The sequence below is a fragment of the Dipodomys spectabilis genome, unplaced genomic scaffold, assembly GCF_019054845.1.
Source record: "Dipodomys spectabilis isolate Male_0828 unplaced genomic scaffold, ASM1905484v1 ptg000231l, whole genome shotgun sequence".
Lineage (NCBI taxonomy): Eukaryota > Metazoa > Chordata > Mammalia > Rodentia > Heteromyidae > Dipodomys > Dipodomys spectabilis.
This window is the reverse complement of record NW_024870908.1, coordinates 2,449,079-2,473,349: the sequence shown is the minus strand read 5'-3', so window position 1 is coordinate 2,473,349 and position 24,271 is coordinate 2,449,079. Positions and strand designations below refer to the sequence as shown.

Here is a 24,271-nt window from a genome sequence, read left to right as displayed (position 1 = left end):
GCTGGACTCATCCCACACTGCTTCTCTGCTACCACTTTCTACCTCTTCCTTACCTGAAGTCACCTTTTGCCCTGGGAAGATCTGCCTCTGTGACAGATACACTAGTGAGCCCTAGGCCGAGTGGATAACAAGAGTGTGTCAGGCTGAAGGACCATGATGTGAGGCCGTGGATACACTTAGCTAGTGGTGCCCGGTGGAGGCTGGAGTTCTGAGGATGGAGTATGTGATTCTCTGGCTCTTTTTTCCTTGATGTAATCACACATAATTTACATGTGCAGAAAATGGAAGGTATCTTGTCTTTTCAGTTCTGCTGTGGACCCTGGTATGACCTGATGGAGGTGTCCCCCAACCTCCCCCAAGGTGTAGTGTAGCATTCCTGCACCTGCCCAACATCCCTGCACCTGCCCAGCACTGTCCTAGGGGAGGGTGGGGCCCTGTGTTAACAGGATGGACGCTTCCCGGTAGCGTTTCGACACAGATGTGTGCCACCCTGGAGTCACATTTCTCATCATTTGTTACTGTTACTTAATTGGAAATGACAGTTGTGTGTTTCAAAAGCACAGTCACGTTGCTCCTTCCAGACTTGTTGTGGCTGTTTATTAGTGGGTCTAATGATCATGCTTGTTGGCTGAGGCCTCAGGTAGGAGCCAAGCTTTGCCAGTGTGTTTGAGAGGCTGTGTTTTTCTTACAGTGATGGGGATATTGAGGAGTTTTTTTCCCTACAGAATTTCTTCCCAAACAGTAAACTTAATTGAAAAATCATAAAAATCAGGAAGTTTCCTCTTCTTGTGGGATCCATCATGGGTGTGTGAGGACTTGCCCAGGCTGGAGGAATTTGCCATTCTTAACAGCAAATCCTGTAGTGGTGAGCAGCTCTTTCCTGGGGCTGCTAGAATGCTCTCATGAGCATGCTGTATGTCATATTTTCTAAGCTTCCTGTAACAGTGACAAAACACCCGACGCTCACAGCCATGGAGATGACAGTCGGGGCATGCCGAGGGCAGAGTATTGGCTTAGGACTCCAGGTGGCTGCAAAAGCAAGGGCAGGCAGCTAACAGTTCATTTTCTCCCCCCCTGTGTGTGTGAGGGGCACCGTGCAGCCCATGGTGGGGTTTCTCACTCCACGGATGAGTTTGGAAGTCAGAGCGCTCGGTGGTGTTCTATGACTGTGTCTGGCACCGAAGGCTTGTGGTTTTCTGAGAAGAAAAGGTCCTAGACCCACAGCAGGCAGATCAATGTCCGCAGCTTCCCACGTCTTTCTCAGACCAGGGCTGGCTGGGGGTGCGGCCCAGCGTGCTCCTCTGAGCTGGAGGTGTTGAGGCTAGGGCAACAAGAATGGTGTTGCCTTGCATTCGGTGTGGAGAAGGTCTAGGGAAGGAACACAAACAGGGCCTTGGAGGAGCTGAAGAGAGGCCTGTACTGCTAGAGCTCAGCCTAAGGATGGGTACACCCAGAACTCGCAGGGCTCATGGGTCCTAGAAAGGGTTTGCTCTTTATGGTCAGACACATGCGAAGCTCTGCAGAGTCTTGAACCATGGTGACAGCCCCCAAGCTACACCATGCAAGAGGAGTCAGGAGGAAAGATCACCCAGCCACTACCACAGTCCTTCTAGCCAAGCACAGTGGCTGGCATGAGAGGTGAGTAGATGGGAATTAAGACAGTTCAAAGGATATGGGGCATAAAGTGGACAAGACAGGGCATCTTTGCCTTGCGTTTCTTTATCAGGGTGCATTCTGTGAACTTTCTGCCTTTACTCAGTTTCCTAGTGTCCTACAGTCTGTTTGCTGGTGCTTTCCCATGAAACACAGTCAGTGGGAAAGAGAAACACTATCCAGCTTTGCCTAGCTTCTCTCCCAGAGGACACCACCGATATGGCTCTCCTTCCTGGGTGGCGAGGGGGCACTGGACTACCGGCTCATTTACACATGCACAGTGGGCCCATGAGTTGTAGTGCAGCGCCCCGTGGAGCTCACAATCGTGTTTCCTTTATTTTCAGCCTCAGCTGTGGCTTACAGAATCCCCGTCTAAGTGGTTTCCAGACCTGTTTGTCCTCTAAGATTGGGCTCCTTATACGGCATGCTGAGGAGGTGTGCTGGGAGTACCTTAAAAAAGAAAAGCAGCTGTGATGGCAGCCGTGTGTGGTGGCAGCCATGTGTGCTGCTTTTTTAAGCCTCGCAGTGGTGCAAGAGTGATGGGAAATCCAATTCCATCCCAGGGGAAGGCCGAGAAGCCACGTGTGCATACCTGGGCGCAAGGTGTCCCGGGCTTCCCCACAGCTAGCCGCCTCGTGTGTGGGATGGTGCAGCAGCCGTCTCGCTGCCCCCACGCTCCCGTGAGTCTCCCCTGAAGACAGAAATCACCCCAGGCCTCTGGGTGGCATTCCCTTCATGCTTGGGACACTGCTGTGGTTTCCTCTGTGGTGTACAGCATGAGTTCATGTAAAAAGGCGTTTGCTTGTCCGTGTGTCTGGCTCTCCACTGGAATCCAAGCTCTTGATGGAAGTGGATGTTCTCTTACACACTGCCAAATCTTAGTGTCTGGCACGGAGAAGAGCACACAGTCATGATGGGCGTGTTCAGTGAACGAGGAAGGACTTGGAAGGTGCCAGGCTGCTTCTTAATATAGCTGAGTGTTTATATGAAGGGTTTCTCTTTTATAGATCACTTGGGAAATGAGTGGTTGAAGCAACTACCATTTTATTTTATTTTTATTTTGAGGTTTCAGTGTGCTATCTGTGTGTGTGTGTGTCTGTGTCTGTGTTGCACCTATACACTGTATATAGTATTTTCTTTAACATTCATTAGTTGTTGAGCACCTTGGTTCATTCCACCGTTGGGCTGTTGTGAACAGGGCTGCAATAATCATGAGCGGGCAGATGTTTTGTGTATATTGATTTATTCTCAGATATATGCCTAAGAATGGTATGGCTGGATCATAAGATAGGTCTGTCTATCTTCAGTTTTTTAAGGAACTTCCATACTGATTTCCATAGTGATTGCACTAGTTTCCATTCCCACTAACAGTGTTTGAAAGTTCCTTTTCCCACATTTGTTATTGTTTTCTTTTCTTTTTTTTAATGAGTTCTAGGGCTTGAACTAAGCGCCTGGGTTCTGTCCTTGAGCCTTTCTGTGCTCAAGGCTAGTGCTCTACCACTTGAGCCACAGCATCACTTCCAGCTTTTTCTGAATAGTTTATTGGAGATCAGAGTCTCATGGACTTTCCTGCCTGGGCTGGCTTTGAAATTTGATCCTCAGATCTCAGCTTCCTGAGTATTTAGGATTACATGCATGAACCACCAGTGCTAGCTGTTGTTTGTTTTCTTGATGATGGCCATTCTAACTGGAGATTGAATCTTAGTATAGTTTTTTTTTTTTTTTTTTTTTTTGGTCGGATGTGGGTCTTGAACTCTGGGCTTGGGCGCTATCCCTCAGCTTTTCAGCTCAAGGCAAGCTCTCTACCGCTTCAGCCACAGCGCCACTTCCGGTTTTCTAGTGGTTTATTCAAGATAAGAGTCTCAGGTACTTTCCTGCCCGGGCTGGCTTTGAACCATGATCCTCAGATCTCAGCCTCCTGAGTAGCTAGGATTACAGGCATGAGCCACCAGCGCCTGGCTCTTAGTATAGTTTTAACTTGCATTTCCTTTATGGCTAAAGATGTGAACATTTCTTCATGTTTTTCTTAGTTATGTATTTGTTTTTATTTTTATTTTTTTTGTTGGTCGCGGGGCTTGAACTCTGGGCCTGGGTTCTGTCCCTCAGCTGTTCAGCTCAAGGCAAGCACTCTACCACTTGAGCCACAGTGCTACTTCTGGTTTTCTGGTGGTTATTTGGAGATAAGAGTCTCACAGACTTTCCTACCGGGCTGGCTTTGAACCACGATCCTCAGATCTCGGCCTCCTGAATAGTTAGGATAACAGGTGTGAGCCACAGGTGCTTGGCTCATTCTTAGCTATTTATATTTCTTCTTCTGGACCTGTTTTAGCCATACTGCTGGCCAAGGAGCCTCAAAAGTCTATGGGGAGGGAGAACTTCCCATTCCCTTTGCCAGAATATTCTCTCTCCTCTGGTGTATCCACCAGCAGACAGGCAGGCAGGGGCAGCCTTCAGGCCTGCTGTATTTCCATCCCTGGGGGTCCCCTCTTCTTGCTGCTGACCTATACTTCCTCAAGAGCTTCCTCGCTCTGGCTTTCTTCATGTAATTAGGATTGGGGCGGAGGGGGGCGTATTGTCAGGGCTGCAGAACATTTCTGTGGGCATTTAAAAATAGCCTCTGGTTTGTCATTTATTATCATATTGTTCTAAATATGTCAAGGGCTCTTTCTCTCTCACACACATGGGAAAAGCACTCAGCTTCCAGGTGTCTGTGGCTGGCCACCTGATCTGTCTGCCAGTGTTGGCTCTGCTGGCCAAGACAGAGTTCTCCTTTCTGCTCTTCTCCAGCTGGAGCCAGCCCTAGTGATACTGGCTGCTATGAAGTTCCTACCAGCAATTTTTTTTTTTTTTTTGCGGGGCGGGGAGCACGATACTGGAGTTCAAACTCAAGGCCTCAAACTTGTTCAGCCACTTGAACTATGCCCTTGCCTGTTTTTGCTTTAGTTGTTGTTACTATTATTTTGTGTGTATGTGTGCAAGTTTGTGCTAAGGCTAGAACTCGGGGCCTGGGCGCTGTCCCGGACTGTTTGTGCTCAAGACTAGTGCTCTGCCACTTTTTTTTTTTAATTGTGAAAATACTGTACAGAGGGGTTACAATTACATGGGCAAGATAATGAGTACATTTCTTATCAAGCATTGTAGCCTCCTCCTTTGTTTCCCCTTCCCATCCCATCCTTCCCCCCACCCCCCATCCAACCCTCCCCCCCACAAAGTTGTAAAGTTCATTTTCCACATAACGACTTGTACGTCTCATTGTTGCAATGGATCTACCTGTATCCCTATTTAAACGATTTGTTTTTTCCCTTCCCCTCCACAAATTATAACAACATCAAATACAGTGAAAACAGGGGGTGCTCTGCCTCTTTGAGCCGCAGCTCCATTTGTGGCTTGGTCTGCCTGTGAATGTGACCACAGCTGCTCAGGCCTCGGCTCATCGCTGTCAGCCATCTTCCCGCGCGCTTCTGTTCTGTTCCCTTGGAGGCGGCAGCCACACCTAGGCTTCTTGTGTTTCTCTGTGACGCCTTTCCTCTTTCCACTGTGACCTGACCCTGCGGCGTTCCCGAGAATTCATAAAGGAAGTGAGCTTTCAACATGATTTCTAAGCCTATCTTTTTTCCCCTTGAAATATTAGACTTTGCCACGACCTTGAGCTTCAGGGATGGTAATTTTCCTTTTCCCTGCCCGTGCCGTAGGCACCCTTCTTCCAGTCTTGACTCTGTTCTCTTGAAAGTCTCTGAACTGGGACACATTTCAAACTGTTAGCGTTAATTGCATGACTTTTTTTTTTTTTTTTTTTTTTTTTGCCTTTTAACAAAAAATAATCTTTCTTGTCCTTAATCTTGTGTGGACTGGCACTGGCTCTGTGTCTCGAGCATTAGGCTTCCGTCCATGCCGCTCAAGGTCCTTACTGGTGTAGCCAGCCTGCTGCTGTGAAGCACAGCCCCTGTGGGTGCCAGTGTCCCACTTCCAGCATGGCATTTCTTTCACCGGAGGGGTGGGGGTGTCTGTGTGGTCACCCCTCAGCTGTCTGGTCCCCAGGCAGCTTGGGGGTCTTGTGGTTTCCTTGAATGTTTCAGCCTGCTAAGGATCTTTCTCCTCTGCTGGCTTGTCTCAGCAGGGCTCCCTGGGTGGCAGCAGTGTGTGCTCTGAGCTCGTTCCAGCCTTTGCTGTCATGCCTGCTCGGATGTTGTTTAAAGAGTGAGCTGAAATGAACTTGGAGAGGCTTCTGGCAGATGAGGGGCGGCCGAAGCCTCAGAGGTGGGGTTGCTGGCTGGGGTCACAGAATGCAGGTTACTTGGAGGTTACCAAGATTTGATCTGTGTCCCCTTTGACCGCACAGACATATGTACACACGGGCATAGACAAGTACAAGCCTGGGGATCGTGGCACTGTTTGAGCTGAGATCAGTGAAAGATGGAGGCGTAGATTGTGACCAAGGAAGACTGGACTGGCTCACTCCGCAGTGTCCCTGCTGTAGCCAGCTACACAATGTTCTGTGCCCTATGAGTCACAATAAAACCAGCCAGAGCACACAAATGTGAACGCATTGTACATGTAACTACATGTGCCGAGATGTGGCTCGGGTGATGAGACTTAGTGAGGCTGCGGGGACCGGGGAGTCCAAGCTGAGGTGAAGTGTGACCTGCAGGCCCCACGCGGGCTCACCTGATATTAGGGCTTGGGTTTGTAAACTGCATATGTGACTCACACACCCCAGCATCGATGTGTTCTAAGAGCGTACAGTTCAGTGGCTTGGTGTTTAGTGTCACCACAGCTGCAGCCACCATCAGTGTATAGCGCCAGACGATGTTGGTGGATGCTGTACCCTTTCACAGCCACCCCACCCCACCCCTTCCAGCCCCCCAGCCCATGGCAACGCAAACAACTTCCAGTTTCTTTATGTCATCAGAGACAGGGATTGGCTCCTTTAGTGCAAGTACAAGAATGGTAACTGGTAGCAAGGGTGACAGGTGTGAGTACATTTGAGTGCTTAGAAAGCGGCCTGCACAGGGCCAGCATCCAGTAGCCCCTCATGCTGTGAATACCAAGGCCTTGCTTGTCACAGCTGCCTACCTCTTAATAACTGCAGAACAAGTGACACTGCACATGGAGGGAATGTAAGCGCCTTAGGAAAATGGATTCCATGACATAGAAATCATGAGGCCCTGGGTTCCATTCCTCAGCACCACATAAGCAAAAAGAAAAAAGCCAGAGATGGCGCTGTGGCTCAAGTGGTAGAGCGCTAGCCTTGAGCTGAAGAACTGAGAGACCAGAGTTCAGGCCCCATGACCGGACCCAAAAAAAGAAAAAGAAATCATGTGGGCTAGGTTAAGCCTTATACCTGGACCTATTCCCATGTTTACTGGCACCTGACAAGTGTACAGCTAGGTTCTAAAAATGTAAAAATAGAATTTTCCCCTGCATGAATCATGTTACTAATATAATTGGAGAAAACAAACTTTAATTAGTTTATGAGACCAGCTGGACTTGTGATCTACCCACCTCAGCCCCAAGTGCTCAAGTTACAGGTGTGCACTACCCTGTCCAGCTGGGAAAATAAACATTTAAGGAAATATAAGCAGAGTAGGGAGGTTCTAGTTGCCTAGGAGCATACCATGTGACACATACTTTGTTTAGTTGGGTGGCACTCCCAATAAGAGTGGCAGATGTGATCCTCATATCTCAGCCTCCTGAGTAGCTAGGATTACAGGTTCAAAGCCAGCCCGGGCAGAAAAGTCCGTGAGACTCTTATCTCCAATAAGCCACTAGAAAACCAGAAGTAGCGCTGTGTCTTAAGCGGTAGAGCGCTCGCCTTGAGCTGAAGAGCTCAGGGATAGTGCTCAAGCCCAGAGTTCAAGCCCCATGATCACCACCACCAACAACAACAACCACAAAAAAAGAGTGGCTGATGTCTCTGTTGATCAGTTTTTTTTTTTTTTTTTTTGTTAAGTTGATATACTCAGGCTCAGTAATTGAATCAGGAAGTGTTGAGACTCTTATTTGTACCTCATCGGATGGTGGCAATTTTGTGATTTCAGTTCAAGGTCCAGTGTTCGGGCCACCACTGTAGGATGATCCAATAATTCCTACCACATCTTGCATTCACAGTGGGCCTCTGCACCAGGCTCTCGGTTAGCTACCTCATCCATTTCCCATTTGGTTCTCTATCATTACCTGCCCGATAGGCTGGAGGCTGGGCCCAGGGAAGCCAAACAACTTGCAGAATGTGATCCACCTGGCATTTGAACCCAGGTCTTTCTAGCGCCAGTCTCTGTGCTTTTTATACTGTTGTGTTCATCCCATTCTGTTAACAGGCGTCATCTTTTAGCTATACCATATCGAACTGGCCATGATAGGAATAGAGTCCTAGCATTGAAACAGTCAGAGAAATCCTATTTTTTAAATTTATCTGAGACCAGGACTTGAACTTGGTATCTGACATTTTTGTGCATTGGCTGAGCCATGTTCCAATCCCAGAAATCCTCCTCATGGACTTTTGAAATCCTAGGAATCATTTCTCTTCCTCTTTTCTTTCCTTCTTCTCTCTTCTCTCTTCCTCCTTCCCCCTGTGGCAGTACTGGGCTTTGAACTCAGGGCTTTGTGCTTATTAGGTAGGTGCTCTACCATTGGAGCCATGCCTCTGAAATATCATCTTAATGGAAAAAGGTAAGGATGGTCAACTGGGTTGATGGTCCTGTCATGCCAGGTATGATGGGAAGTGTAAATAGGAGGATCACAGTCCAGGCCAACTTGAGCAAAAATCAAGACTTTTTCTCAAAAACAACCAAGTGAAGAGCTAGAGTCATGGTCCGGGTGCAGAGCTGTGTCTAGCAGACACATTTGCATGGCCTGGACGAAGGCAAGAAATGGCTTTGTCTGGCACGCCAGTCTGCAGGCCGTATGAGTGCTTTTCACCCAGGGGAAACATGTCAACACTTCTGTCAGAGCCATTAGGCTTGTGAAGGTGGGACGGTGAGGGCTGGACGCGGCAGCAGCTGCTATGCCAGGAGGAGATGCCCTGTCTACACAGGAAGGCAGCCTCCTCGGGAAAGGCTGGCCAGAGGTGGACACTTCAGATGGAGCAAGAAGCCAGGCTCCAACTCTGCAATTTGCCTTTCAAAAGTCAACCTCTCTGTAATGCTTGGAGCAAGAGTATAAAGTAGTTCCTACTATGTTTAATTCTCACAAGAGGTCCCTTCCCCTGTTGGACAGATGAGGAAACCAAGGCTCACAAGGAAGTGATGTGTGCAGGTGTGCATGCTGTCTGTGGAGGTGTGCAAACCCTTTCTTCACATATTCACTTGTGCTCAGTTGTGTACTGGAGTTGTGCATCTGGAGCAGAGCAGGACCCTGGTAACCTCTTCGGACATCTTCTTGTCTGTCTTGAGACCCTGGGGCAAGGATAAGCTCCCACCTTCCTAGCTTTGCCAGGTTCTCCTTAGCTTTGGGCTCTTCGGGCACTCAGTGGACTGACGTGTGAGGGGAGAGTGTGGATGTCATGTGGCATGGCGTGGATGTCACAGGGTCACTTCCCTGCTGACCTGGCTGGATCAACTACAGGACCTATACCCTCGGCTCATTCCCCTCCCCCAAGAGAGCCTTACCTTCTCCTCTGGGCTCCTTTGTGTCCCCAGCACAGAGGGCCTTCCAGCACCTCCTCTGTGGTAGTGCGTTCTGAAAACCTTCTCTGTGTAAAATGATTCCTAATCCACTCACCACCAGCTCTCACGCTGTGTCCGGGGTCACATCAGCGTGTTCAGACAGAAGGAAAGCAAAGCTAACCTCGGTGCAGTGCTTCCAGGCCGCTCTCTATGGCATTCCAAGTTTTGCTTAAAATACTTTAGGCACAAACCCCATGTGTTCTCTGTGCCTGCGAGTGAGACCAGCATAGGGTCTATTTAATTCAGATGACTTATCACAGATGCCCCCAAACAGATTCGGCAGGCTGCAGCGGGGTGCAAACTGTAATGTTCTCCAAGTTTGAATGACCTGCTAATGGTGCGAGGTAACCTACAGCTTTTCTCATCCAAAATCTATCTCTTTTTGTGCTTCTACCAGCAGTGTTCGCGTCTGACTATTTGAATTTAAAAAGAGGAGGCTTCCTGCTTTTGCCACATCACTTTTTTCCCCTTCATTTGTAATCTGACTTTATAATTACGCCATCATGGAAATACAGGAGAAAATTTCTGACTAATGAGAGGATAGGCTAGTGAATAACGTGGACGCTAACTAGGTAGGTTGGGTCATACTGTGCCACACAGATCATGTACGCATATTTATTGTAAGATTAAAATGGCCACCATGTCCTGTAGAGGTGCCAGATTCTTTGAAATGCAGCAATATTGTTCTTTTGCTTAAATTGTTACTGTAAAGGTGATGTACAGAGGGGTTACAGTTACATAAGTCAGATAGTACATTTCTTTTTTTAACCATGTCACCCCTCCCCTCATTTTCTCCCAGTTATTCCCTCCCATCTCCACCCACAAGTAGTATTTTTTATTTTTCTGAGAACCCATTGGATATGAAGATAGATTCCTAATTCCAGGAAGTACATTAAATACAGCCCATATTTACCTTTGCACTTGACTTATCTTTGTATAATACCCTGAGAGTTTCTTTCGAAAAGTGGAGATAGCAGTCACAGAGATGCCGATTGTCTTGTTTGTCCTGTTGGATCCTAACAGCTCTCCCTTTGTTTTTCAGTCCTTCACCAGGGCCAAATGGCAACTTGTGGAAACTGGTGAAGTCATTCCAATTATGCAATGAAGTTGTTAATGAGTAAATTTTAGGTTTCAGGTTGCCTGGCTCTGAAATGCAGTGTTTGAAAGCCTGTGTTCTTGAGTGCAGCTCGAGCTATTATTAACATAAAATAGAGAAGCATGGTCTTCTCCTGGGATATAAAATGGCTATTCTCTCTATTTCCAAACTAGCCTCTCATCTTCAGGAAAGAGACAACTGAAAAAGGCTTTGTTTGATCAGCCACGCATGTTGACTATTGAGATTTGGTGTTCAGTTGATCCTCTCCCTGCTGACCGGTTAGTGGTGATGTGTGGAGAACAGATTGGTGTCATGTGCAGTTCTTTTTGGCTCCTCTCATGTCTTGCCATTACTTGGGTCCAGTAGTGGGCCTGGGTGCTGTCCCTCAGCTCTTCAGCTCAAGGCTAGCGCTCTACCACTTGAGCCACAGAGCCACTTCTGGCTTTTTTCTTTTTGCTTATGTGGTGCTGAGGAATTGAACCCAGGGCCTCGAGCATGCAAGGGAAGCGCTCTACCACTGAGCCACCTTCCCAGCCCCGAGCTTCTTCTTTTTTTTTGTCTTTGGTTGGTCATGGGGCTTGAACTCTGGACCTGGGCCCTGTCCCTCAGCTCTTCAGCCCAAGGATAGCGCTCTGCCACTTGAGCCACAGCACCACTTCTGATTTTCTGGTGGTTAATTGGAAGTAAGAGTCTCACGGACTTTCCTGTCTGGGCTGGCTTTGAACTGCAATCTTAAGATCTCAGCCTCCTGAGTTGCTAGGATTACAGGTGTGAGCCACCACCACCAGGCTTTGAGCTTCTTTGAATACTAAAACGTTCATGTACGCACAAAGCCAATAAAGTCATCTTGACTTGAAAATGAACAGATCAGATAGTGTACCTATATACGCTTAGCCTTGCCTGGCCACATACTTGGCATTGGCAGCAGAGAGGAGAGAGGCATCTAACTTAATAAATTGGTTCCCCACTATGGATAGGAATCCTTGTACCACAGGGACACACTGGGCAAGTCAGCTGTTTAGTGATCTCTATTTTGTGGACAGAGCCCTCTGCCATCTCTGAAAGTCTGTGCTTTGAAGTAGTTTGTCCAGAAGCACCCGTTAAGATGGTGTAAGATGCTGTATTAGTTGTCTACTGCTTTGTAACGAAGCATACCAGAATTTAGTAGCTTAGACCAAGGAACATTTACTACCTCAGTTTCTGTGGTTTGACAGCAGGGCTTGATCCAGGTCTCTCAGGGCTCATCCTCAGCTCATGGGGAAGGACCCACTGCTGCTCATGGCTGGTGAGGTTCCAGGCTGTGAGCTGGATACCTATGTTCATGCCATAAGACAGCTCACAAAACAGCAGCTAGATAGCCAAAACTGGTGTTAGAGTCACAATCCTCCTATCTGGCAGCCACTCAAGTGCTAGAATTACAGGCCTGCCCCCTTTTTCCCAGTTTTCAGTTTTGGGATGCAGTTCATATGCTATACAATTAACCTTTCATATACTTTTAATATACTTACCAGACTGCATAATACCAATAAGTCCAGAACATTTTTACTACCCTTCCAGATGAAACTGTATATCCACTAGAAGTCACTCTTCATCTCTCCTTTCCCAATGTACTGGACATTGTATGTAGATATTTCATACAACATGTGTCCTTGTGTATGTAACCTCTTTTTTTTGGGGGGGGGGGGGTCCCGGTTGTGGGGCCTGAACTCTGGGCCTGGGCGCTGTCCCTCAGCTCAAGGCTAGCGCTCTACCACTTGAGCCACAGCACCACTTCCGGCTTTTTTCTTTTTGCTTATGTGGTGCTGAGGAACCAAACCCAGGGCCTCAGGCATGCAAAGCAAGCGCTCTACCACTGAGCCACCTTCCCAGCCCCTGTAACCTCTTCTACCTACCACATGCTTTCAAGATTTGTCTGTGTTGTAGCATGAACCAGCCTCCATTCCTTTTTTAAATTGTTATTATAAAGGTGATACACAGAGGAGTTACAGTAATAGTTATATACAGTTTTATATACATATGTGTATACACACACACATTCAGGTAAAGAGTACATTTCTTTTTGGACAATGTCACCGTTTCCCTTGCTCTTTCCCAGTTTTTTCCTCCCAATCCCACCCACAAGTTGGATAGTTCATTTTTAACATAGTGTCTAGTGAGTTTCCACTTTGTTCACCCTTTGTCCCTCCATTTCTGTGCCTTCCCTTACACTCCCAAAGACATGTAAATGAGCATACAAGAAAAGAAACGAAAACAAAAACAGCAACAAAGAAAATACCTCTTGTTTCTATTTCTTGGAGTCCATTCCGATAAATATTATTTTATATGATCAGATGCATATACGCATTGCCCCTTTGTGTTCTTCTCTTAAGAGTATCCTCCTTTGGTCTCTCTGTGTGTGAATGCCTAGCATCCTGTATAATTTATCATGTATTTTAGATGTAGCTTTTGCATATGAGTAAAAACGTGCCATTTATTTATCTGGGCTTGGCTTACCTCACTTAATGTGATTTGTTCTAGGTCCATCCATTTCCCTTCAGTGATGTAATATGATTCTCTCTAATGGCTGTATAAAACCTCCATTCCTTTTTATGGATGACTAATACTTCAGCTGTGTGGTTAGACCACACAGATAATGGTCATTTGGGTTGTTTCTACTGTTTTGAATAATTCTCTGACTCATGTTTGTGTTAGAGTCTCTGTAACTTAGAATTCATATTTTATTATCGCTTTTAATTGGAAGTAAACCTTTGTGTATGTATGTGTGTATGTGTGTAGCTATAAGTTGAGCCCCAGCTCATTCCCTAGATTCTCTGGTAGATATCCTGGTGACTCTTCTGGTTCTAAAACAGCTTGCCAGCACCTTATTGTACTAGTGTGGGGAAGTTGCACTAAATGATTAATGTTTTTTTCTTTTTCTTTGCACTAAGTAGTTGCTACCTTATAAAGAGTCTTCTTTGGGCTGGGAAGGTGGCTTAGTGGTAGAGCACTTGCCTTGTATGCATGAGGCCCTGGGTTTGATTCCTCAGCACCACATAAGCAGAAAAAGCTGGAAGTGGCATTGTGGCTCAAGTGGTCGAGTGCTCGCCTTGAGCTGAAGAGCTGAGCAACAGTGCCCAGGCCCAGAGTTCAGGCCTTATGGCGACTTAAAAAAAAAAACCAACTTCTTTCTGGAGAAGCCAGAAGAATTTTGAGAGGGTAATTTTCGATGAGTGTTAAAATACTGATAGAATGTCTCTCTTTTCTTAAAGTTGTGCCAAATCTTTGGAATGTGGATGGAGAAGTTCCTGTCCCAGAACAGAAGCCAGGAGAAGTGGCCGAAGAGCTGGCGAGCTCCTATGAAAGAAAGCTCATTGAGGTAAGCCTTGCCACCTTCCTTAGGCTGGATTCTGCTCATGTGCCTGCGTCCCCAGGTGGGAATGAGGCCCAGCGGCAGAGTGCTTGTCAAGCATGTGCAAGGTCCTGAATTCTACTCCATCAATCTACAAACAAACTTGAACTTTGGAAAACAAGAAGGATCGGAGAACTGTGGTGGGTGGGCAAGTGAACATGAGTGTTTTGGTGGCCCTGTAAGATCTGCAGTCTTAGCAGCAGGTGGGCAGGTCATGTGAGAGCTGTAGTTGATGCGCTGCTTAAGGAAGAAGACACTGTTGCTCTTGCAGCTCCCAGATGCTGCTGGGAAAAATTTGGGAAATTGCCCAGTGGGGAATAGCTCCGTTCAAATCACCCCAGCAGTTGAGCACAGATCTCAAGCCTTTGCGGTGAGAAGGCTGAGCTCATGGAAGGATAAAAGAGTTTAGTGTTACAGAAGCTAGAGAGCAGCCATTATAATGTTGGAGAGAATGAATGGAGGGACAAGGGAAATCGCACAGCTGAGGAAGAAAAGCCCATGGCAATATCAGCCGTGAGGCAGTGCTAGGAGGAAGGCCTTGCTTGCCCCTCCTCCAGAGAAGGAACAGGAATTCCCAGCCTGTACCTGGTGTCACCTGCTTCTGAGGGGTTGTGGAGTGGAGCAGGCAGAGCTGCCAGGGGAGTGTGGACAGTGCCTTTCCCTGCCTGCCTTGGGGGACAGCTCCTAAGCCCACCCTGGGTATGGAGTGAGTTAGAAGGCTAGCCCCTACCCCAGTCCCAAACAGCTCAAAGTGTTATAGAATGAATTAGGGATCTAGTAGGAGGAGACTCGGGTTCTCTGTGGAGGGATGCCTTCTCCTGTGGCTCAGTTTGAGGGGGAACAGAGCTTAGACAATCTGGAGTGGACACTGGACAGCAGGCAGATGGATATTCGCTGAGCATGTGCAGCGTCCTCTGGTTGCCTCCCCATCTCTTGTGGCTTTCCCTGCCCTGAAAGCAATGGCATTGTCAGTTCTTGGAGATGAGTCAAGAAGATGTAAGGCTGAGGTGGAGATGTCCCTAATTTGAGTTTCCCTTCTTTCATTGATGATTTGTTCGAGGACAGTGCCAGGCCTTTACTGTCTTGGGCCTGAGCCTGGGTTACAGAGCAGTAAGGGAGTGCCTGTAAGGAGCTGGCTCCCACTTGGGTGAGGCAGGCCTCAACCAGGAAAGAGGGCTGAGGCTGTGCCCAGAGGCCTGCAGCTGCAGCCTCCAAGGCGGTTCTTCTAGGGGCAGCCCCTAAACACAGCTTCCTTAGATTGCTTCTTTCTCCTTCACTAAGGTGGTAGTGATGATGCTCAGATTTCTTTTGTAAACTTCTCACCCCTCGTGAAGATCTGAGACATCAGAAGAGATGGATTTGTCTCTCCAAGGGTTTAGAAGATCAAAGATATTGGACACATTCAAGATACATCTAAGACTTACTTTTTTGCCTTTTTAAGTATAATTTCTTTGGTTTAGCCTCATCTCGAGAGATTTTCCCATTCTATTCTAGTAGTTGGCTTCAAGAAAAGTGTAAAATATCCATAGTATTTGGACTTTGATCCTGTATCTCTTCGCTGCCACTGTGGCTTGGAAGGGTACGTAGGATCCACTTCAACTTAGTTTAGGTTTGCCATGTTTCTGCTGTGTTTCCCCGGGCAGGCCACATAGCCTCTCTCATCCGCATTGTCTCTGTCAGTGGAATACAGCTGATAAAATCTACTACTGGGTTGCTGTGGGAACTAAGCAGGAGAGCAGAGGCCAGAGCCTGGAGCCCATGGAGTGTCATTGTGTCTCTGTTTCTCCTCTTGTCTGATTTCCTTTGGAGGATGTGCTTCTGTACTGTTGCCTGCCATTTTGGTGGGAATAATCCCAAGCACTTGGTCTCCTTTGGACAGAGTGGACTCCTGGCTGGGCATTTGACCCACCACAGGGACTGGGCTTTAATTTCCCAGTCACTCAGGAATGTGTCATGCGTGGGAGCCCACTAGTTCAACAGTAAGCTTCGGTAACATTGCTCTGGGAGACTTGTTAGTCTGCGAGACTCTGCCATTACCTCCTAGGCGAACTTGCCAGAGCTGTGCTGTTTCTAGTTTCTTCTCTGAGCCAGCTTCTCCACGTCATTAACTCTTAATAGTAAATGTTCTTTCAGGTGAGGTTAGAATCTGTTTCTCAGCTGAGTGTAGTGGTGAATGCTTGTAATCCCAGCACTCAGAAGGTTTAGGCAGGGGAATCTCATGTTCAAGGCCTGCCTGTGCTACACAGGGAGACCCTGTCTCAAAGATTCAAAGTCCATGCTCCCCCCACAACCCCCCTAAATTAACACAGAAGTCTGTTTTTCTTGCTTGAATAGCCTGACTTGTAGGAAATGTCTGTACATTTAAGATCGGTAGTTGCTATTTCCTTTCATTTCCACTTCTGCTCTCTGCCCACAAGAGCCCAGCTCCATTACACTGCCTCTGCCTGCCCAGCCTGGCTGTGCAGCCGCCACCTGGCTGCCTGCTCCCTGTGTGTATGCCTCGGTCCACCCGCTGCCAGCAGAACTCCACTCCCTTCCCCGCAGCGAGGCTCAGCTAGCTGGTGACTGATTTGTCAAATTACAGGGTACTTATCATTTACTGTATGAGTGTCGTTAGTCCCTGAATTTTGGCTCATGGGTGAAATAAATGGTATATTAGCGACGTTTATTCTCATTATAATGGCAGAGTTACTATTAATGGAAAAGTAAGCTTAAGCATCAAGCTGGTAAAAAAGAAATACATCCATCATCATATGCTGGAGATGGCTGTGGATGTGATCATCATTCTGATAAAACACACAAGTTCCCAAGGCAGCTGGACCTTGGGTGCTTGTTCCACAAATTGGCACCGACGCATCCTGACACTTTTGATGTATCCAGGAGTCATTCTCGAACAAGAGAAGTGGGCTTTTAAATAAAATATGGGACTCTGTAGAAAGACTCAGAGCTGAGCTCCACAATAAGTTGATGTTCAAGATGAAAAGCATAGTGTTGAGAGGCTTTTTTGTTTTTGTTTTAATAAGTTGCAGAGTAGATTGAGATCAGCTTCTCACCCTGTGCTAGCGGGAAAGGGTGGCTCACGGGCAAAGCTGAGTGTTGAACGGCTTCTTCTATGTGAGGGGTTCTCCTTTCCATTGGGGTGGTCATGTTTCCCTCTAAAGTATGAATGACTGACTACCACAGCCAAACCTCTGAGGAACTCTTCACATGCGCCTCTCTGCACCCATCAGCTGGCTTCAGCTACTCATGAGTCTTGGCCACTCCTCATCTTTAGCTTGTCTCACCCCAGTCTCTCTCTAGGTAAACCTAGATTCCACATGGATATATTCCTAAGTATTACAGCGATGTATGTTTGAAACATGAGAGTTATAAAAAAAAAACGTCCCACAACAACTGAAGTACTTTATCATACCTCAAAGTCTCACCACAGAGGCCTGTGCTGCTCCTAGTGACTCAGATTGGATATCAGGGAGAACTTTGGGCCTGTTTGGGGAGCCCTTACTGTTCCCTCCCCAGCTTCCTGTCATGCATGTGAGATGGCCGTTCCCTGGGCAGTTCTGCTGGCCCTGCCTTTCACATCCATCTAGCTAACATCTCGCAGAGTCATAGCAGTAGGTAGCTATGCTGATCCCTGGAAATGGAGTGACTGGAGAGGTGGAGGTATGACCACACAGTAGATAGCTTTTCCCCAGTGTTTAGGTGTCCAGGTCTCTGGCAGTGGAGGAGGCAGGTGTGTTGCACACACAACACTCCACCAGTAATTTGTTTAATTTTTTTTTTTTATTGTGAATGCCTGGGATATAGGGAAGAGTCTCCAGAAGAGTCTGCAGGACTGCTGTGTCCCCACCACTGACTTCTAGATATCAGCTCAGGGCCAGTCCCTCTTCACCCCACTCTCCTGGGGCCCCAGCTGCTCATCCAAAGCACATCAATTCCACCCCTAGCACTATACTGCTGATAAAATATCAGGGTTCACACTTAATAGTGCAAGAAAAAAAAGTTCCTATGGCATTATTGTCCCACCTGAAAGCTAGCAATGTCTCCAGAATATCACCAGTGGTGCTCCTGCTCTCAGTGCTGGCCACTGTCATCTTCCCACCCCATTTTTCTGATAGAACTTCAGGCTTTTGATTTCCTGCTTCCTACGAGGCCCTCAGAAGATGCTGGAGCACACAGTGGACACCGCGGCCCTCAGTGGACACTAGGGCCAAAGCTCTGCTGTTTGTGTGCTCTCACTTCTGCTGAAGCCTGGTTTCTGGCACCGTCCTCTGATCTGGGAGCATGAAGTGTTTGAGAACTAACACACGAACTCCCCTACAGAAACACTCAGAAAATGATCCAATGCTCCTTTTTTGGGCAACAGATAAAAATACTTGTAATTATAGTGGCTGTTTTTCAGCTTTTCAGCCCCACACTATTTTGGGCCCATTTTATATTAGCTTTCCTCGTTCAGGCGGGAAGTGGCTTCTGGAAGGTACTTCTGGCCCCTCCACCCCAACAGGAGTCTCTGGTCTTGCTGGGAGGGCTCACAAGATGGCCTGGTAGTGCTGGGTGTGCCTGGTGGAGGCATAGGGCTGTCCTGCCTACTGGATGAGCCGAGCCTGCTGGCAGCGCCAAGGCTGTGAAGCCATGTCACTCGTGGTGTGGAGCTACAGCAACACACTCCCACGGAGTCCCTCCCTTGGTGGCCTCCTTCCCGTGAGGGGAGTGAGCATCATCAGCAAGTGATTTGTGGCAGCTAGTGATCTGTTGAGCCACAGAAAGAAGCTGTAGACAGAGCCTGAGAGCCAGAAGCAGAAGAGACATCCTGAAATGTCTAGTGAACTCAGCACCTTGCTGAGTTCCGACTGCAGAAGGGACTTTGCCAGCAAGGGAAGGTGGGAAGGGCAGGCCAGGCTGCAGGAGCAGCACTTGCCAAGGTCAGCAGTATCTCTAGGCAGCTGATGGGTAGATAGCCCAAAGACACCCAGCACCCTTGGTTTCTCATCACCAGCACTGTTAGTCTTTCAGCTGGCAAGTCTTCAGGTAGTACAGTAGGGAAGCTCGCCCTTTGCTTTGCTTTTCTCTGGGCCTGCTGCTCTCTGACAGAGGCACACATGGACCGCACCTCCACCCTTCGATAGAAATCCCCTTCCTAATCCAGCCAGCTGTTTCTGACCCATTTTGGAAGAGTGAGTTTTGTCAGGCACACTAGCGGTGCTGAGACATGTTTCTTAAAGATGTTCACCTTGTTTCGATCCTGAGGGTCCGGGCTGGAGGGCTGGAGCTTGCACAGTGTGTGGCTGTTTGGCTGGGGAAATGCCTGATAAAATGTGTTGCCTGAGGGTTCCCTGTCACTTTGGAAATGGCCCTTGATGTGTGGTGGGATGCTAGATCTGGCTTGATAGCACCATGCTCCTGTTTGTTTCACTGGAAGGGCCTGAAGCCTTCTGTTCTCTTCTGCCACGAGGCAGGCCGAAGGAAGGCCCAGTGGCCCACTGGTGTTAGGTGCACAAAGACCCCAGGGGTGGGCTAACCTGTCCGTGTTGCATGTGGCTGCTGCTCACAGCCACACCGGGGAATGTTAACCTGGGATACTTGGGAATTTCTACCAGGTGTTCATTCACCTACAATGGAAGGAACTGTGTGTGTGTGTGTGTGTGTGTGTGTGTGTGTGTGTGTGTGTGTGTGTGTGTGTGTGTGTGTGTGTGTGTGTGTGTGTGTGTGTGTGTGCGCGCGCGCGCGCGCGCGCGCGCGCGCACATGTGCCAGTCTAAGACTTGAACTCAGAGCCTTGCACTCTCACTTTTTTTTGCTCAAAGCTAATGCTCTACCACTCGAGCCACCTCTCCACTTTCAGCTTTTTGGTGGTTAATTGGCGATAAGATTCTTGAGACTTGTTTGCCTAGGCTGCCTTTGAACTTTGAACCTCGATTCTTAGTCTCATCTTCCTAGGGTTTATAGGTGGGCATGAGCCACCCGGGCCTGCTGGAAGGAACTTCAAAGGAGAGGGTAACAATGCTCGACAAGAAACGTACTCATTACCGTACTCATGTAACTGTAACCCAATATGAAGAAATATAATCAACACTAACACACTGTTGCCACAGGTAAGGGACTAAGCTGGGTGTGTCACATCTGTCCTGCTATTTAAATAGCCTTAGGCTGACTACACTGTGGCTCAGGATGGTTGAGTAGAATACCTCAGGCCACCCAGCCAATGTTTTGACCCAGTTTCACTGACCAGTGGTCCTGATCCTGTTACCTCATTGTTCACCAAGGTTCACTGGGAGGCTTGCCACCCATTTCCTGAGATATTTCGAGGCTGTATTACAGCTGAAGGCTTTCCTGAACCTTAACAGAGATTCAGAATTGAACTGGGAGTGACTTTGAGGATTTTTAAAAAAATATAGCATCTCTCAGTTCATTACAGGACAAATTAATCAAATGAATTATGTAGCTCAGCTAATAACTTGCTTTGATCCAACAGCTCTGTAGAACGAACAAATTGGACTTTTTTTTCTTAATTCACTTTGGGAGCATGTTTGAGTAGATTAAAAATAAAAACAAAAACAATCCTTTTTGTCTATTAATCCTGAGCTGATGTGTTGTTCTGGGGAGCTGCAGGTATCTTGAGAGACCGCAGAGATCTTTGCCAGGCTAGCCAGCTGATGTGTATCTCAGTATCCACTGTGTGGGCTCATTTCTAAACCCTTGTTTATCTCATCCTTCCTCAGTTGCTGTGGGGGGTCTTAACACCTACCCTCACAGGGAGGGAAACTGAGGCCTGGTGAGCTCACCAGTGTTTCACCTTACATGGGGATTGATGGGAGAACTGCCGATCAAATTCCAGACTTGAAGCTCTGCTGAAAAACACCTGTAAATCCAAATTGTGAGAGGTGGGCGATCCTCATATTATTCAGAAAGTGAAGATGGACACCAGAGCGCTGTCACCTTGGCCCAAGAGCCTCAGCTGTCCTCAGCCTGGGGACAGTCCTTGCAATGCAGCACTTAGATGTGGCGCCAATGAAAAATGGCTGCCACGTCTGCTGCTCTTTCTCCTGGGGTGGGCATGTGCTGCCGTGGGGACCCCTCTTGCGACCTTCTGGGGGACACAAGGTCACCTCGAGCCCTGAGCCTTGTCAGGCACAGAACAGCCCCCTATCTCCTATTCTCGTGGACTTGTCTTCTTGTCTCTGATTGGCTTTCCTGGATAGTGAGCTGTCTGTTTTCTGAGGACTCACTGCTTCTCCCCCAAGGCCAGGAACAACTCCCCAGTCTGTCCTCCTGCAGACCTGCCCTTACCCGGGGCACAGTCCTGTGGCATGTTTCCTCTTAGGGTAGAGTTGGGCCCTTCCAGGCCTGCCTGTGTCTCCAGCCTGGCTGACAGCCCTCCTCTCCGTCACCCTGCTCAGGACCTCTTTGGGATCCAGGCCTCCCACGGCTGAGTCCCAGGGAGAGAGTGCGCTCCCTCCCGAATCCTTGGTTCCCTCCCATAATCATGACTGCTGATTCCTTTTTGGGAGACCCAGACCCCAGAAGGGACTGTGACTGTGAGGTCACTTCCTGCTTTATTGGCACCCTCGGTGAACCTCTATTTTTCAGGTAGATCGCCAGTGTTCCTGAATATTCCTCTCCTTCCCACCCGCCTAAGAACTCCAGCTTGCCAAATTGCCCACAGCTTTCTTAACTTTGTTTCTCAAAAAACAACTCTTTTACAACTTCCTTTATGGCTAATTTTTTTTTTTCTCCATCAGCATCCTGCTTTTGCTGCAGTTTCCGTTGACAAAGGTAAATTTTACCTCCAGAACCAGTGAAGGCAGGCGCCAAATATACCCTGTCTCCTTGGCATGACTCACGGGTTCCATTTTCAGTACAGCGAGCTCAGCCTTGCCAGGGCAAACTGTCAGCCGTGCTTCTGCCACGGCACGTGCTTGTTAAGTTTCTTTCCCTTCCTTGGAACCATTAAAATGCCCCATCCACCTGCTTCTGTGGCTTATGCAGACAGCTCTGTGCCCAGCTTTGGGCAAAGAATGCTGTTTCTTTAGCACAGATTGGAATTGAGGTTCTCCCACACCCATCAGGTAATTAAAAAAAAAAGTAGCCACTTTAGAGATGGAAAAGAGAGAGACCAGCTTTACAAAACCTTCAAAACTTTAACAAAGATCAACTTCCATGTACCTGTCCTTTCCTCTCCAGGAGCGTGAGTGGAAGGAGCTCAAAAATGAGCCTTTGAGCTCAGTTCTCTCCTAAATGTAGTCCATTTTTGGTTGAAATGGCCCCGTTCCTACTATGCAATATGCAGAATTAATCTCTCCTTCTACAGAAAGCTGGATTTAAATGCAAAAATATTACCTTTTTGTCTTCTGGGCAGTTGTTCCTGGTTTTAAATGAATAGGAAGGTTTTCCCTCTGCTGTGGCACTGCGGGAGAGAGAGACTATCTGTTTCTCCAGAAAAAAAAAGAAAAAGAAAAAACATCAGCCCTCCTGGTGTTCTGGGCTGAAGCTGCTCAGATGGCCTGAATTTATAGCAAAGTGCTGGTCAATTTTCATGAAAAGTGATAAAATCAAGTGGATAAAATTGGCTTTCAGCAGTTAGAATACCATTTTACGTCTGAAACTTTGTGCTAGAGGCCCTTATACATGGGAGAAAGAAATGTAAATTTCCTATAATTTTTCTGACACATCAGAATTATAACCATTTTCATTTCAATAGCATTTTACAGTTTCTTGATAATTTCTAGGCCAGAGAACACTTTTGGGTTCTCTTTTTCCCCTTTCCTTCTTAACACTCTTCCCTTTTCTCTTCCCCTTTGTCTTTCTCTGCTTCTTCCCTCCCTCTCTTTTTCTCTTTTTCCCCTTTCCTTCTTTCACTCCCTTTTTCCCTCTTTTCTCACCCTTCTTTTCCCTCCCTTTTCTCACTCTTTCTCTCCCCTTCCCTCCTGGTCTAGGGACTTGCTGCATATCAGGGTCCTTTGTTGTGGGGGTCATACTGTGCAGTGTAGGGTGTTTCTGGCATGCCTGGCTCCACATACTAGATGTAGGTCATACCTTCTCTCAAGCTCTGACAAACAAAAGTGTAAATATAGCCAAATGTGCCCTGCAAGACAGATTGCACCTCTCCTCCCTGCAGCCATTGAGAAGCACTCTTTGGGGGGATGTGCCACTTCTAAGTGTCAGAATCCAGACTGGAAAGAGGCTTTGTGCTTTGTCTTTGTATTTGATTTTATATGTTTGTTTCATTTTCCCAGAGGGAAATAGTGGCTCGCTCCCAAGCATAAGCTCTTTCTCTGCTCTCCTCATCCTCTGGCTTCTTCATCCTCTGCTCCTCAGCCACATCTGCACCTGCAAACAGCCTCCCTTCAGATAGGGCTGATATCTGGGAGCGGTGGAAGGCAGAAGGTAGCTGCCAGGGGCTGGGAGTGGGGTGGGTGGGGAGATGTTGGCCAAAGGGCACAGATATTTGGTTCTAAGAAGCTTAACTTGGTGACTGTGGTTACCACCACTGTATTGCTAGCCTGGGCATGCCAGGAGAGTAGATCTAAGTGAATTTGGCTTTCTCTTTCTCATGCAAAGCTGTGACTAGGGGTTGACGGATGTGCTAATTAACTTGATTGTGGTAATCGTTGCTTGGCACCTATATATACCACATCATCACATCACACATCTGATTGTACAGATTTTGTCATGGGGTATCTGTAGAGCTGGAGGGGAGGTGTGAGCCCTGGGATGTATCTGCCCAGCTTCCATGATGCCTGCTGAGTGATCCACTGTGGGCAAGCTTCCTGTTTGCTGGTCTCATTGACACCTCTGGAAAGCAAGAGCAAAAGCAGTACATCCTGGTAGTAGCCAGTCCAGGAGTGTGCCCAGGGGTGACTGGGGTGGCCAGGACAGGCAGAGAACCTCTTGTTCTTCAATTGAGCAGCTACCAGGCAGAAGCAAATGTGGCCTGTAGAATGATTCTTTTTTTTTTTTTTTAAATTGTGAAAATACCATACAGAGGGGTTACAATTACATGGGCAAGATAGTGAGTACATTTCTTATCAAGCGTTGTTACCTCCTCCTTTGTTTCCCCTTCCCATCCCTTCCCCTCTCCACTCCCCCACCCCCTCATCCCCCCACCCCGCCAAAGTTGTAAAGTTCGTTTTTTGATGTTTCCCCAGGACATTGCCAGACTCTAATAGGCTGTAGGCTGGCAGCAATAAGGTAGCCAGGCCATGTGGGTTTTGCTGGCAAATAGGGAGTTATTCTTCCCCCTTCCTTTTTTCTCCCCTTTTTTCCCTGCTCTCCCCTTCCCTCTCCACTACTTGTTCTCTCTCTCCTCCCCAATTCCCATTCTTCTTGGCAGTGCTAAGAATGGAGCTTCAGTGTTGAACATGCTGGGCAACACTGTTGCACTGAACTATATCCCCAGCTCTTGGTTGTGTTGAGATAGGATCTCAGTATATAATCTGAGCTGGTCTGAACTTCGATCCTTCTGCCTGTACCTTCTGAA

At 47.6% G+C, this 24,271-nt stretch overlaps 1 protein-coding gene across 3 annotated transcripts in view; it reads left to right on the top strand.

Moving 5' to 3' along the window:
- The window catches only part of Snx29 (sorting nexin 29), a 232,860-nt gene that overhangs the window by 130,855 nt on the left and 77,734 nt on the right, over positions 1 to 24,271 (top strand). For all 3 annotated transcript variants that reach the window (XM_042698295.1, XM_042698296.1, XM_042698294.1), the window contains exon 15: positions 13,659 to 13,765. In XM_042698295.1, coding sequence (XP_042554229.1) covers positions 13,659 to 13,765 — 107 coding nt within the window. The remainder of the gene's footprint in view (positions 1 to 13,658; positions 13,766 to 24,271) is intronic.